Consider the following 14,756-nt stretch of genomic DNA (forward strand, 5'->3'; position numbering starts at 1 on the left):
GGTTAAGGAGCAGACATAATGAGCATTGATGTGTGCACGTGTGATTGTGTGAGTGACAATGTGAAAAGAGAGATGTGTGTAAAAATCGAGGCAAAAAAAGAAGAAAACGCCCATTTGCCACGACAGTGCTGTGCATCCATTCATTTAAATGTCCAAGTTTTAACAGCTGTCTCGTTACATAGACAGCTGGGCGTTTGTCCCGTGGTGAAATTTTTCCACAGAAAGGATGAGGATTGGTTGGAAAGTGTGAAAAATAATGAGTCAATTAAAATAAATGAGGAAAAATGTCTCCGCCTGAGATATTTTTTAATTGATATGATGAATGAGGATAAATTAGACTGAGTAAATGATTACTGCTTTCATTGTTTAATTGTTTTATAAGGATCAACTCCCTGAAGTGTCCTGTAAAAGTGTGATGGAGCAAAGTTTGAGCCACTCAGCTCCCGCTTGTTGTGCCTGACCTCTTGTGGTCACAATCACCTGGAAGCCACACACATGGTTTTCATGAAGGAATGACAAAGGCGAAGGTATCAGCAGCACAATTCAGGCAGATGATGACAAAATGTTAAAAAGAGATATAGCACACTGCAAGAATCGTATCAAGAAATAGAGAACTTTCAGACCGTGTTATCCTCTTTGCTACGTTTGGGCGCTGGATTAGGAAAAGCCAGGGTGGACTAATACGGATCTTGTATCGTATAGAGGTGAAGCAGGAAATTGCCGCAGTGAAAGAGAAACACTCGCGGTGATGGTAATCTGTGTATGGGATTTCTGAGGAGAGCCAAGTCTGAAACGAAAGAGATGAAATCAACAGATTGGAAGAAAACGGAGGAAATAACAGCAAGTGATGGATGGATTGCCACCAATTTTACAAACACTTGTGGTCCCCTCAGGATGCTGCAATAATGTGCTCAACGTTTATCCAGCACCATCATGAAGTCAAGTTTTACACCCACAGGTGTAGCTAGCATGACTTTGTTGTGAAATTCTTCTTTTGTCCTCATGAAATAAGATGAGATAGCTTTCTGACATCACCGCAAGGTCAAATATCCAGACTATGATTCAAATGTATACTAGATATGAGCTAAAATGTGATTTTAATTTTCACTTTTGAGTGGATGTGTCATTTTTTAAATATTATCACGCATGTGGATGCATGTAAAGAGTTAATTTTTTTCCAGGAAGTGAATAGTTCATCCAGCTGAAACAAAACTCAAAATCATTTCCGTCTCCTCTGGTTTTTACTCGCAGTAGTTCACAGGCAAGAAAAGGTAAAGTAGCTCAACTTTTCCTTTATGTGTTTTTTTGTGTATGATCAAATGAATAGCTGGTCGTATTAATCTGTTATCTTGCATTGTATGACTTGTATTTACTTCTTGTTCAGAGATGGCCGGTCTGCTGTCAGAAGAGAGGTTCCTATGCTCTGTCTGTCTGGATGTGTTCACAAAGCCAGTTACCACGCCATGTGGACACAACTTCTGCAGTAAATGCATCTATGAGTATTGGGACAGCAGTGATATTTATCAGTGTCCACTATGCAAAAGGGAATTTTCACAAAAACCTGATCTCCAACTCAACTCTGTCGTGTCTGAGTTAGTCGCTGAGTTCAAGGCGTCAGCTCAAGAGAAACCCTCGACTCCAGACCCACCAAGTCTTCCGGCGGCAGAAGTTCTTTGTGACATCTGCCCCGAGGGAGGGAAGGGAAATGCCGTGAAGTCTTGTCTGACGTGCCTGGCGTCTTTCTGTGAAGTGCACCTCGAGCCACACCAGAGAGTCGCTGGCCTCAAGGGCCACACGCTGTTAGACCCCCTGAAGAATCTCGACGTCAGAATGTGCAAGGCGCACTACAAGATGACAGACCTGTATTGTCGGACTGACCAGACCTTTATTTGCGTCTTGTGTATCAAAAGTGATCACAAGAGTCACGATGTTGTCCCGCTTGAGGAAGAATGTGAAGCAGCGATGGCGAAAAAAGGCGAGACAGTGGCAAATATCCAGAAAGTGATGCAATCGCGGAACAAGAAGATAGCCGAGATCGAACGCTCGGCTGATGCCAGGCAGGTAGAGGCTGAGAGGGAGAAAGAAGCCAGTGTGCAGGTCTTCACCGACCTGATCAGCGCCATCCAGGGGAGCCAGGCCGAGCTCGTCGAGGTGATTGAGGAGCGGTACAGAGCGACGAAGCAGAAGGCTGACGCTTTTCTCACAGAACTGAGGATGGACGTCGCTGAGCTCCAGGGCAGAAGCAGCCAGCTGGAGCAGCTGGAGCAGTCTGAGGATCACTATGGTTTCCTTCGGAGCTTCCTGACCTTGAGCTCTCCTTTAAACGCCACCCGGGCCGACGTTGCCGTTCGCTGCGATCTGTCTTTCGGGGCAGTGAGAGATGCTGCGACTCTGCTGAAACAGAGAGTTGATCAAATAACGGAGGCGCTTCCTGAGATCAAAATGAAAAGAGTGAGGGAACACGCAGTGGACTTGACGTTTGACCCAGACACAGCATATTGTACACTTGTCATAAGCCAAGATGGAAAACAAGCAATTTGCACAGGAACGAAACAGGATGTGATCGACAATCCAAAGCGATTTGAGGTGCATGCAGAGGTGTTGGCGAAGGAGGGGTTCACAGCAGGGAAGTTTTACTATGAGGTACAAGTGAAAGGGATGACGAAGTGGGTTCTTGGAGTGGTCGGAGAGTCTGTTGATAGAAAGAAGAAGCAAGCTCCTTTGGTTCTAAATTCTTACTGGGTCATTGTGCTTGATGGGCATATATGTCAAACATACGGGAAATACAAAGTTAAAAGCACGCTAGAAGAAGAGCTTGAGAAGGTGGGCATCTTTGTGGACTATAATAAAAGAGAGGTTTCTTTCTATGATGTGAATTCTAAATCACATATGTATTCTTTCACTGACTGCCGCTTTAGAGAGAAACTCTATCCATACTTCTGCCTTGAAGACAGCATTACTGGAACAGAGTCTGTCCCCTTCATCATAACCCCTGTACCTCAAGCACATTGAGGTCATAACTTCTTTAAAGACCACAAAAAAGTAATATTGGTGTCGCTCAACACACTTATCATATCTCTATCTTATATAGAAGATATCTAAATTGCTTTGTCTCTATGCATAATGTGACTTTAAGATATTGTGTTGCATATTTTGATTTAAGTCATTTGAATGTAATAAAGTGAAATTCCCGCAAAAATCAGACACGTTTTTGTCATCGTGAATATGATTTATCGTGTGAACAAAGGGACAGCACATTGCAACACCTCTGTCATTGACCAATGTAAATGTACCAGTTTCAGTGTTTTGCACAAAGACACATGGATGTCATGGGGCTTGAACTTCTGACATTAAGGTCACAAACATGATATCTAACCTCAAGACCCCTGCTCTTAATCAGTCCCAGTGATCCCCCTGGCTCCTTGCAGTTTTTTTTTTTTTAACAATTCAGATGGTGTGATGCAAATCTGCTGTGAAATGTGTAAGTCAATCAATAGTAGTCTGCCCACTTCTTTCACTCCTGCCTATGTTCTCCCGCCCCCACGCCGATTTGAGTGTGTGCGCGTGCGATGGAGTGGATGCGCACATTATCCTCGAGTGTGATGCGTGGGCTGATGTTCTTAAGCTCCGCTGATGGACCTCATCCATAACTGTGACTAAAACCCACCGCGCCTTCATTGTATTTCATTAATGGGACACAAGCCCACTTTCTCTAGCGACATATCTTGCGATATTTGTCAGATTAGGTTACGAATGGATCTTTTGTTAAAGCATGAAATGAGCGTGTCTGTAGCTAATGGAAGAGGTGCAGATGCAGACAGTGGGCTATAGACAATATTAATGAACAGCCCAAACTATAAGATATTTTTACATGATTTCCAGGTGGAAGGCAGTATGAAGTGTTGATACAAATGTTCTATGCTTTGGAAATTAAAAATGGCAGGGTTATGCCATTACACTATGAAAATACAATGCGGAAAAATCAATCCTGCTTTGAAAAATGTGTTAAAATGTCATTAATATTGTTGCATTAATTAACAAACAGTACTTTCATGTTGAAGCTGGTCGGAGTGGAGTTTATTTGAGCTAATATACTGATAGTCTAATCTGAAACATAAGTGAGTCATTTCAAGCTGAAAAGTACATTAGGAGAATAAAGTGGCCTAAAATGGATATATTCAAATTAAGTGGGTTACACCATAACACTGTTCCTGTATATGCAGTACTTGAATTCATGTACTTAGTAGTTATACTGGTTTGGATCTGTTTTTTCTAAACCATGTGATCTGCTTCTTTTTATGCATATTAAACTAAAAACATGCACTGCTGGAATTAATGGAACTAAGTACATTTACTCATGCACTTAACTGTAGTGTTAATGCAGTACTTGTACTTTACTTGTGTATCTCCATTGTATACTACTTTACACTTTAATTAAGTATACTAAGGTATCTCAATCATGATATCTGAGTTAGTACTGATATCATGTCTTCTTTCGTGACATGTTTGTGGCGCTCCAAAAAATAGTGGCGACCTGGTCTGTCCTTAGCACTGATTATGATTAATGAAAGTGTGCTGACCTTTTGTTGCCTCGGAGTCGATCATCAAAAAGGAGTGTAACAATACTTACATGTAAATGTAATAAGACCAAACAGGTTGAAGCCAGCTGAGAAAGGCTGGCTGACTGACCTGGTTTATAAGGTATAGTGTTGCAGTCAGACCAGGTGAGCTGAATCTCTCTGATTAACTCCTCCCACTTGGCTCCTGGACAGAGAGGCCTAACACTACAACAGAACACATGTGCATTATTGTGACTGGCCAGGTGTATTTTTTTTTTTTTTTTGAAAGAAGACATAAACATTATTTATAATCATGATTGACATACCGTAGTTGTTGCACCAATATTGTTTAAGCAATAGCACATAAGGATACCTTTAATTATCGCACAATCCTGATAATTCACGAAGAACTACATTAATTAAATGACTGTTTTCATTCATAAATCCTTTTTTAAATTATTAGTATTAATTGTACTGGAATTAACTTATTGTCCCTAATGTCTCCTTCAAGTGATGAAGGGCAACAAGTAGCTTTCTTTAACATTGTTAGATTCCCTTCAGGTAACAATGTGACGTCATGAGACGTCTCTTCTCATTGGTTCTCTACATGGTCCAGATAATTCTAGAACCGTGCTCCTCGGTTCTGATTGGCTGAGGTGAATTTTAGGCCGCCAAATAACTCGCCAAGTAAAAACTAGTTTACAAACTACATTACATTTTAATATCAATGCATCACCGGAAGTAACTGGAACCTTGTAAATGTCATAACCTCTACTTTATTGTACAGTGGTTCAAGTATGTATACAAAAACATGGACAACATTAATATCCATTCATTTTTCCAACACCCAAAACACTTATATAATAAGCGAGCGGTAGAGGCTCGTGGGGAAGTCTGGAGTGAGGAGGCATCTGTCCTCAGCAGATATTTATACGTGTTTTATATATTTTTGTCACGATTTATTCCATGGGCTTCGTGTGTCACGGCGGTACACACTCACACTTTGAACCGCCTCTTTACCGGCACGAGAATCTCAGTCCTCCCAGTCCCGACGCTGGGAGGTCGTGAAGAGAGACCGAGAGAAGCAGAAGATTAGAAACGTTTAACTTCTGCGGACTTTTGTTTAGAGCCGGGCTTTTTTCTTTTTTTTTTTGCTCGTGGGCGACACTTCCTCGGATAGTCTCGCGCAGAGACTTCACAGCACCGTGCGCGAGGACACTGACTGAACGGTGGTGCTGATGATGATGGACACGGTGACTCCTGCCGGCATCAAACCCGCAACCTTTTAGTCGCGGCGCAGACTCACCAGGAAACAGTCCCCCCCTCCCGAGTCCTCCCACTTAAAAAAAAACAACCTGTATATCGTTCACAGCATGGACCTCCGCGCGCTCCACCTGGCGCGAATCCACTTCACAACTTTTCTCGGGGAACGGATTGCATTCGGAGGAAACTGATACTAAACCGGCTAATTATGACTTTCACCCACGACTGCACTCCAGTCACATCTCCGGTGGCTTAGTGTTTCATTTCCGACACGTTTCTATTCGGATTTTCCACACTTAAAAAAGAGTTGTAGCCTAAATCTCGTCGGCTCTCATGGGACTGAGGCATTCGTCGCGTTGTTTGCTGCTACGGCGGAAGATGGCGGAGGCGGACAGCTCGGAGGTAGGGACCTTGTGGTGTCCTGCGCCCGGCAATACGCGGGACCGGGACAGTTAATATGCTTATCTTTACGTTGACAACACATTTGACTTGAATATGATGTATTCTGACGCGTGTTTGCTCGTCTTGTCCGCATTGGGATCGCATGAAGAATCGCATGATGGCGTGCAGGGGAAGCAGAGTGCATTTCCCAGCGCGCTGCAGATGTTCTAGTGTGATCTAAGTAGACCGCGGTCATCGCAACATTAATTATAATGCATGCAGAAGGGTCGTAGTCCATTGTTTAACGATCAACTCGAGATGTATTGAACGTGGCTTTGTCCGCTGTCCTTGGTGCTGAAACGGAACCTGCGTCTTTTACCGGCTCTTCTCCGACTCTCCTGTCTGTGTAATGTCAAAGACTATATGTGAATACTTGCCTGCTTATAATATGTATCCCGTATAACTCTATTATACCTGGGCACTCAATACTTCCCTCTGCTTTTTTCTTTTTAACCCATTCATGTCTGTAATTTCTAAATTCTAATACACACTCTCCCCTTTTTATTCATTTCTCTCTCCTTCACAGCGACAGCAGCCTGTTTCGTCCCCCCTCTCCCAGTCTGCCCAGCCCTCCCCACTGCCTAAACCAGTGCCTACTACCCACCATGTGCCCTGCATCCCCCATACGCCTCATGTAGCAGCCCTGGCCACCTGTCCCGGTCGAGGCAAGATTGCCAAGTTCATGAGCCCGGAGGAAATGACATCACGGGACTACTACTTTGACTCTTATGCCCACTTTGGCATCCACGAGGTAGGCAGGCTGACTAACGGCAGCTTGGAATGTAAGACCGGGGTAAACGAATGACACCAGATGTCAGACCTGATGCTCCTTAAGGCGTTTCAACCCTGTGAGTCTGGCTTACAGCCAGCAGGATATGTCAAACAGCTCAGCTGATTTCATTCCACGGACACACAGGCTTTGCTTCTAGCTGTGGTTCAAATCTTAAAGCCAAGTTAAGCCCAAACAACAAAACAAAGATCCAGGCCGAGTACAAATACAAGCCAGTTCAAATAAAGTATGAAACCAAACACCATCAAAGTACGATGATGCAAAAATCTGCAAGAAAGTTTAAAAAAAATACACTTCATACTTAATACATATCAAGATGATTCCCCAAGATTAGAATCAACTCCACACAGAAAAACTCCAACGCGACGCACATGTCCGCCTACGATCTTGTGGGGAAACAGAAAGAGAGAGGAGGCTTTTCTCTCACCAACTAGCACTAAATAAACCAGATGCATTATCATAGTCCATGTTCAATAGTCCATAAATGAAAAGGAATCCGTGCCTCGTTGTTGAGCTATACCCTAGCTAATGACCTTGATCCGGAAAGGAGTGGTGGTGGAAAAGTTTGGGGACGTACGGTGTCCATATTTAGCATGTGGGACAGGTTTTTTGTCTGCTTGCAGACAAAGAGAGTGCCCTGATTAGAGGAGTGCATAGCGAGAAAAGACCGAAAGTGGGATGTGTGAATGGGCTCTGGGAGATGGATATCGGGCCCGTCCCCAAAGGCTTTTGTGTTGTACTCCTGTCTATTTCAAGAGGCTCTGCCACTGTCACAGAAGCTTCTGGCCTACATACTGCCTTATCTACCTCATTATCCATGAAGAAAATGATGTATTCACCATAAAATGCATTGTGCTTTAGCATAATGGGCCCACTCATTTTGTATATTCATTACGCAACTATTATGTATTCCTTTGAGCATTTTATGAATCCCACTATCGGATAACTCAGGTATCGGTTCAGTGTAGATGTCACAGAGGTGTGCGTGTTTGTTTAAGACCGTGAAAGCTCGTTATGTATCACAGCTGTTTTTTTTCCCCAACAGGAGATGCTGAAGGACGAGGTGCGGACGCTGACCTACCGGAACGCCATGTACCACAACAAGCACGTGTTCAAAGATAAGATCGTCCTGGATGTTGGCAGTGGGACGGGGATCCTCTGTATGTTCGCCGCCAACGCCGGCGCCAAACACGTGTATGGGGTGAGACGGACAGATACACTACGCATTAGAAACATCCAGGCGTTTCTGCTGTTAAACCTTTATGAGAGAGAAAGGCTTCACACCTTTCCCACGTCCAAATATCAAATCTGTCTCTGCTGTCACATGATCTCTCATCCATGGCGTTTCTGTCTCCGTATCAAACACTATACATGGCATGCACACATCAGGCTCCCCTCACCATTCCATGCAGCGTCTCCCACAGTAATGTATAATTCATATGCTATATGCTTATGGACGGGAGGTGGTGTATTAGATTTCATGCTGCACAGGGTACTGAGGTGAGTGATCGGGGACATTAGTGTTCGGATGGATTTGCAGCGTTTGATTAAATCTGTCCTTCTGATGTTACCCCAAAGGTTAACCTTCAGTAAATGGGGAGGGGACAATGGTCGCTAACACCATAGCAGGTCGCGTCCATTGACATGGAAATTATTACTTTTTTTTTTCCAACTAAGGAAGATATTTCTGATGAAATGTTACGAAACGATGGCGGTGTTGCAACGCCGGCACGTGCAGCCGTTTCTCGTTCAGGAAGACGCATCATTTTGTCCTTGTGCCCACAGATTGAATGTTCAAGCATATCCGAATATTCCGAGAAGATCATCAAGTCAAATCACCTCCACAACGGTAAGTCGACGCGCCTCCCTCATTACCGCCGTATTTCCTCGCCTCCATCCCGTCTGAACGCAGGACAGCGCCGTGGCGTCTGGATTTAGAAGTAGCGTGAGAAATCAGCATATTCCCATCATTAGCGTCACACTCGACAATGTTAGTCACGGTCCCGACGGTTAACTGGCAGCTCGCCTCTGGTGTCAAAATAATCTGCCATCAGTCAGAACCCCACTCAGATGATTACCACTGTGAGATGCCACCCAGAACTCCACAGATGGAGGACTGGCAACCGATGGCGGCTTTCATAACCTGCACATTTGGCATCAGGCTGCTTCTTGCCTTTTATATTTACATTTCAGGTATTTGAACATGATGGCTTTAATAAGGCATATGCGTGTCAATATATAGGCTGCTTTTCTTTTTAAAAATCTATCTTCTAGTCTCCATATCATGAGTCAAAGAGGCCAGAATGGAAAAAACCGAGATAAATTCATGCATAAAGCACTGAGGCGTGCGATGAGCGTACTAATTAAGCCGTGCTAATTTTACAGAATCCCAAAGCATGAAAACAATGTCATCTGAGAATAGAGCTGTTGTCCGTTTTTTTTTGTATATAACGTGGTGAAGATGCTGTGAAGTAATTGGCCGCCTGCTGTTATTTTCTGCGTTGCAGTCATCACCATCTTCAAGGGCAAAGTGGAGGAGGTGGAGCTGCCCGTGGAGAAGGTGGACATTATCATCTCGGAGTGGATGGGCTACTGCCTCTTCTACGAGTCCATGCTCAACACGGTCATCTTCGCCAGGGACAAGTGGCTGGTATGGATGGTGCTGCTGGAGGGCTTGGGGAGGACTGGGCTTAGTGTGTGTGTGTGTGTGTGTGTGTGTGTGGAGCTGGAGGGACAAATAAGGCCTTTACTGCATCACTGTCGGGTGTGTTTACGTATCAGGGGATTTACTGTACGTGTGTGTGCATGCGTCTGCTGCCCAGATGCCGAGGTCATACACGGACGAGCTGGTTTTCCAACCTCAGTAGTTGCCTGCAGGCTTTAAACTCTGCACATGTGTTCTTATATTACACACCAGGTGTGGGAACAATACAAGTAATGGATGGCCTGTGTGTGTGTGTGTGTGTGTGTGTGTGTGTGTGTGTGTGTGTGTGTGTGTGTGTGTGTGTGTGTGTGCATTAATAGATTTTCTTGCATTCAGAAACCTGGAGGCCTGATGTTCCCTGACAGAGCGGCGCTCTACGTGGTCGCCATTGAGGACAGACAGTACAAGGACTTCAAGATTCATTGTGAGTAATAATGGAAGATTTGTTGGGTTTTTTTTTTATTTTTTTATGCTCATCCGTTTTGTCTCTCTCTCCCTCTCAGCGGTGCATAATTAATGGCCACAGTGCAGATGAAGTCAGGCCAAACTCCAGCTTAATGTAAAATCACTTTCTAAGAAGCTATTCTTCATGAGAGCTGCAGCTTGAGGATAAATCTGTTTGTTTGATATAAATCAAACCAGCAGTTGTTGATAATAAATGCATTTTACAGCTCAATAACCTATGAGAGGGGTTGATAATGTATTGGTGAATGGATTTTGGTCAGCAGACATCTAGTAAAGCTAAAGTTATGATTTTTACTTCTGGACACACCCTTGGTCTTCACCTACAAAATACCACAGAATGAAACTTAAAAACACAAAATAACGAGACTAAACAACTAAAGTCTGTGTGTTGGGAGCTATCGTCTCGCAATCTGCCAATGCAAATGGTAAAAATATGCCGCATCAGAGAGTGGTACCCAAACCAGCGCCGTGCTTTGATACTGCAGTACATTCTCTGCTCCAAAACTCACTTCATGTGGTCAAATAACTGCCACAGCAGGAGCACTGAGCTTAACATTGCGATCCAGATCCAAGCCTTGATATTAAAAGGGGGCCATTCGCCCTCGTATTTAGGCTCAGGTTAATAACGGCGACAGAGTTTCCTTTCACTGCGCAGGTGGCCGTCTGTGTTCCATCACATCTTCACAGGCACATTTCTGCTTTCACGTAAATCCCGAAAAGAATTCAGGCCACCCAAACTCCTCGCACTCCTTATTTTTAGTTTTCTTTCTGCGTCGGTGGCATGTTCCACCTTCTCATTGTTCCGACTCAGCGTTTGGCCCCCTGACAAGGCAAGGTGGAGTGAAGGGACAGAGGGAGTGGGGGAGGGAAAGCCTGCTTGGTGTGTTTTCAGCCCAAATCATATTTAAAAAAGAAAAAAAGAAGCCTGCCAGACATGGTGGAGGAGGCAGAGGAGGCTGGAGTCTATTTTCAAGAGGCCTTTTCTTACTCCCCATAGGGGGGCTGGATAGACAGTCCCGCACTCACGCTGTCTTTCTGCTTTTCCTGGCAGGGTTAAGTGCTTTGTTGAATTTTCTCTCCTACCTTTTTATTTTTTCCGCTGACAGCTTCAGTGGGAACAGAGCTTTGCAAGTGTATCAAAATTCATGAAGTAAGAAAAAAAAACATATACACTCTGCGTATTTATGTTTGTGTGTGCGCAGGGTGGGAAAACGTGTACGGGTTTGACATGAGCTGCATTCGCAATGTGGCCATCAAAGAGCCTCTGGTGGACGTGGTAGATCCCAAGCAGGTGGTGACTAACGCCTGTCTCCTGAAGGTGAGTCTACTTTCCTTATGTACGAATGCATGCATGGTGGAAGGAGTGTGGACAAGCATTTGCAGTATTAAAAGCCTGTGTTTGAGGCGTACGCACCAACAAGTGAGGATTTTCCACTTTCTGCCACCGACTGCATGCGTCCTAAAAGAAGCCATAGACGATCAATCCCCAGGAAAGCTGGACTATTTCCTAGGACTTAATAAAAGGTTTCTGGGGAAGCTATAATAGTGTGCAAGCTCCGTTTCCATGCTTGGAACAGCAGCTTGTCTTTCATCTCACAAATGAACAAAGCATTCAGGAAGGTGATAGCTTCTGCCTTTCATATCTTTGCGTCTCCTCTTTCACCGTCCCTTCTCTCTGCTTTATATCATGTTTTTGAGTTTCCCATTATATCGGCATTCCTTGTCGTGTTTTTCCCATCATGTTCTCATCTCTCACTCGTTGCTTCTTAATCATTTCTTCTCCTTCGTCTCCTCCGATTTAAGCAATGTCATGCCTCGATAGTTTTGAGTCGTCTCTCCCCCTGTGAGATGGTAAAATGTCACACGAGAGCAGGCGCCGAGTCACCGGAGGGAATAAAATGGACTTGTACAAGCACCGACCCTCCTTTCGTGTGACTTATGCGTTAGGTTGGAGGGCGGTTACGAAGTACTTAGCGACACGCCGGTCTGAAAACCCACCATTCTCGCTGTCTGTGGATGCATTCAGGGCTTATTCACCCCTTCTTAATTCAAACTGCCACTCATTCCTCACGCGTGCCCTGGGACTCCCCCCCTCCTCCTCCTCTCCACAATTTGCTGCGTACGATACTGGCCTGGTGTCACTGGAAAGGACCGAGGTGTTAAATGGCAGTCGGGGCACACTGACGCCACATGGCCAGGCGCTCCGTAGCCCAATGGGGAGATGGAGAGCTTGCGGTGTAAAATCCGCCCCCCCATCCTCTTCAATACAGCTTCTTCGACACGCATGCACTCCTTTTTTGGAACCGCATGCATGCCTGCCAGGTAACAAGATGTGATAGTTGAATCTGCGGCCATATTCACACACACACACACACACACACACACACACACACACACACACACACACACACACACACACACACACACACACACACACACACACACACACACACACACACACACACACTCTCTCTCTCCCTAGACTTGAGGGAGAACACCCACACAGCATGTGTACTGTGAGCAGGCTTCATTCGCCAGCCCGTGATTCAACCTGTGGGCTTTCACACACAAACCCTCCCACTTGCACAATAATTATGGTGAATAATCAAGCGAGGACTGAGATATACATGTACTGCGTGTGTGAGAGATGGCAAGTGGGGGTTTTTTGGGGGGGTTTACTGTGATATTTCCTGAGTTGAAAAGTTCAAAGAGAGCTCTCGACATTCATGAGTAAAGAGTGCTTTGCCCTTTTTCATGCAGGAAGTGGACATCTACACCGTGAAGCCAGAGGACCTGTCCTTCACCTCGGCCTTCTGCCTGCAGGTCCAGCGGAACGATTACGTCCACGCCCTGGTCACCTACTTCAACATCGAGTTCACCAAGTGTCACAAGAAGACGGGCTTCTCCACCGGTGAGCGTCTGTTTACTCACAACACAAAAAAAAACGGAGGCAAGTGTATCATTTGAGCACTCCAGCGTCTTAGCTCTTGGCTACACTCTGCTGGTGTTACATGAGCCGGCCCGGCGTTTGCACCGGTGATGCCCGTTATAGAGAGTGTTGCTTAGCGGTTATGTAAGCTTATGCTAATACATTCATGCATCCAGCGCTTACATAATGTTTCGTAGAGGAGGTTCTATGTTTGGCCGGGTATGTTGGGCCCGAGGCTGAGCTCTCTCCCTTCAGCCGCTCCGTTTCTCTCACTGGATGAGCCACGTTCAGGTGTCTTGCTGGTACATTTCCATTTTAATATGCCCACCGGAACCAGTACGTTAACTTATTTTATTTCTTCCTCACTATCTCTTCTTCCTGCTTCACCCTCCTCCTCTACATCCTCCACACAACTCACTGCTTCTCCCTTTTTCTCATGCACATACATCCCCTGCTGTCCTCAGCTCCAGATGCTGCCAGCACACACTGGAAGCAGACGGTGTTTTACTTGGAGGACTATTTAACTGTCAAGAAGGGAGAGGAGATCTTTGGCAGCATCGCTGTCAGGCCCAATGAAAAGAACGCGGTAAGGCTGACAGCCGTACGATCCTCAACAGTTTGAATTTCTGGCAGAGAGAGACTTTTATATGTAACATCTTAATCATTTTGAACGTAACACAGTAGGTGACTGTAGAGCAGAAATATAAAGTAGTATTAAATGGAAATGCTGAAGTATAATACAAAGTATGGGCTACTTTTAAGCTGATATTTCTGCTGTTCTTTCTTAAATAATAATAATAAAAAAATGTATCCTTCCTAGCGTGACCTGGAGTTCACCATGGAGCTCGACTTTAAGGGACAGCTGTCTGAGGCCGCAATTTCCCACGACTACAAAATGCGCTAGGAGCGACAACCACCCGACCGACAACCCTCAGTTCCTCTCGACACACTCGGAGAGGGAGGCGGCGCAGCCTCTCCTACAGGCGTTCCAGTCGGCCAGCGAGGGAGCGACCACACGCATCTAATCCAGGTGCCATCATGCCAGCAACTAAGTGATGTCATCGGAACGGGGCAAGTATCGATCAGCAATAGTGCCACTAACCTGTACCAACATCGATCGAGTCGGGCACGTCGTTGAATGTAACATCCTAAATGAACTTGATTTTATTTTATTTTTTCCCCCCTCTCACTAGTTCCTGGAGATTCTATTCATTTTGAGTGTAAAATTAAACAGATTTATGGGTCTTTCTATCGTTAGTGCAGCTAATTGAAAAGCATTGATCTGCGTGATGTCCAGAGGGTCACAGGTCGTCATCTGTTTTTCCTTTAGTCATTCGTTAAGATTTGTAATTGTGTAGACGGTGAAGTAAACACCCTGTTTGCTATTTATTGTTAAGTGAACATTTTTATTTGCTTCCATGATTTCAGAAAATGTGAAATGCAATTATTGTATTTGTTTAATTGAGGATAAATCAGAAGAATTGTATGTTGGTGCCGGAATAAATAAAATGCCTCAGAACAGCAACAAACCCAGATGCAATACGTCATGTACCACTTTTGGATTTTGATTTATTTTTTTTGGTTTTGATCGGTAAAAACAAAGAA

General features: G+C 44.7%; 2 protein-coding genes across 2 annotated transcripts; both read left to right on the forward strand.

Annotated features, from left to right (window-relative positions):
- Positions 1 to 1,348: 1,348 nt before the first annotated feature.
- On the forward strand, positions 1,349 to 3,858 carry LOC311032116 (zinc finger protein RFP-like). The gene has a single exon (XM_084038748.1). The coding sequence runs from the start codon at positions 1,387 to 1,389 to the stop codon at positions 3,010 to 3,012; it is 1,626 nt and encodes a 541-aa protein (XP_083894874.1). The 5' UTR covers positions 1,349 to 1,386; the 3' UTR covers positions 3,013 to 3,858.
- A 1,762-nt stretch (positions 3,859 to 5,620) lies between these two features.
- Positions 5,621 to 14,741, forward strand: LOC311031781 (protein arginine N-methyltransferase 8-B). The gene is made up of 10 exons (XM_084038266.1): positions 5,621 to 6,224; positions 6,790 to 7,014; positions 8,099 to 8,254; positions 8,839 to 8,902; positions 9,561 to 9,703; positions 10,094 to 10,181; positions 11,425 to 11,540; positions 12,983 to 13,133; positions 13,616 to 13,737; positions 13,972 to 14,741. Exons 1-10 carry the CDS (start codon positions 6,156 to 6,158, stop codon positions 14,053 to 14,055), a joined length of 1,218 nt encoding a protein of 405 aa, XP_083894392.1. The 5' UTR covers positions 5,621 to 6,155; the 3' UTR covers positions 14,056 to 14,741.
- The last annotated feature ends 15 nt before the right edge of the window (positions 14,742 to 14,756 follow it).

The sequence above is a fragment of the Eutrigla gurnardus genome, assembly GCF_963514095.1.
Source record: "Eutrigla gurnardus genome assembly, chromosome: 21".
Taxonomy (NCBI): Eukaryota; Metazoa; Chordata; class Actinopteri; order Perciformes; family Triglidae; genus Eutrigla; species Eutrigla gurnardus.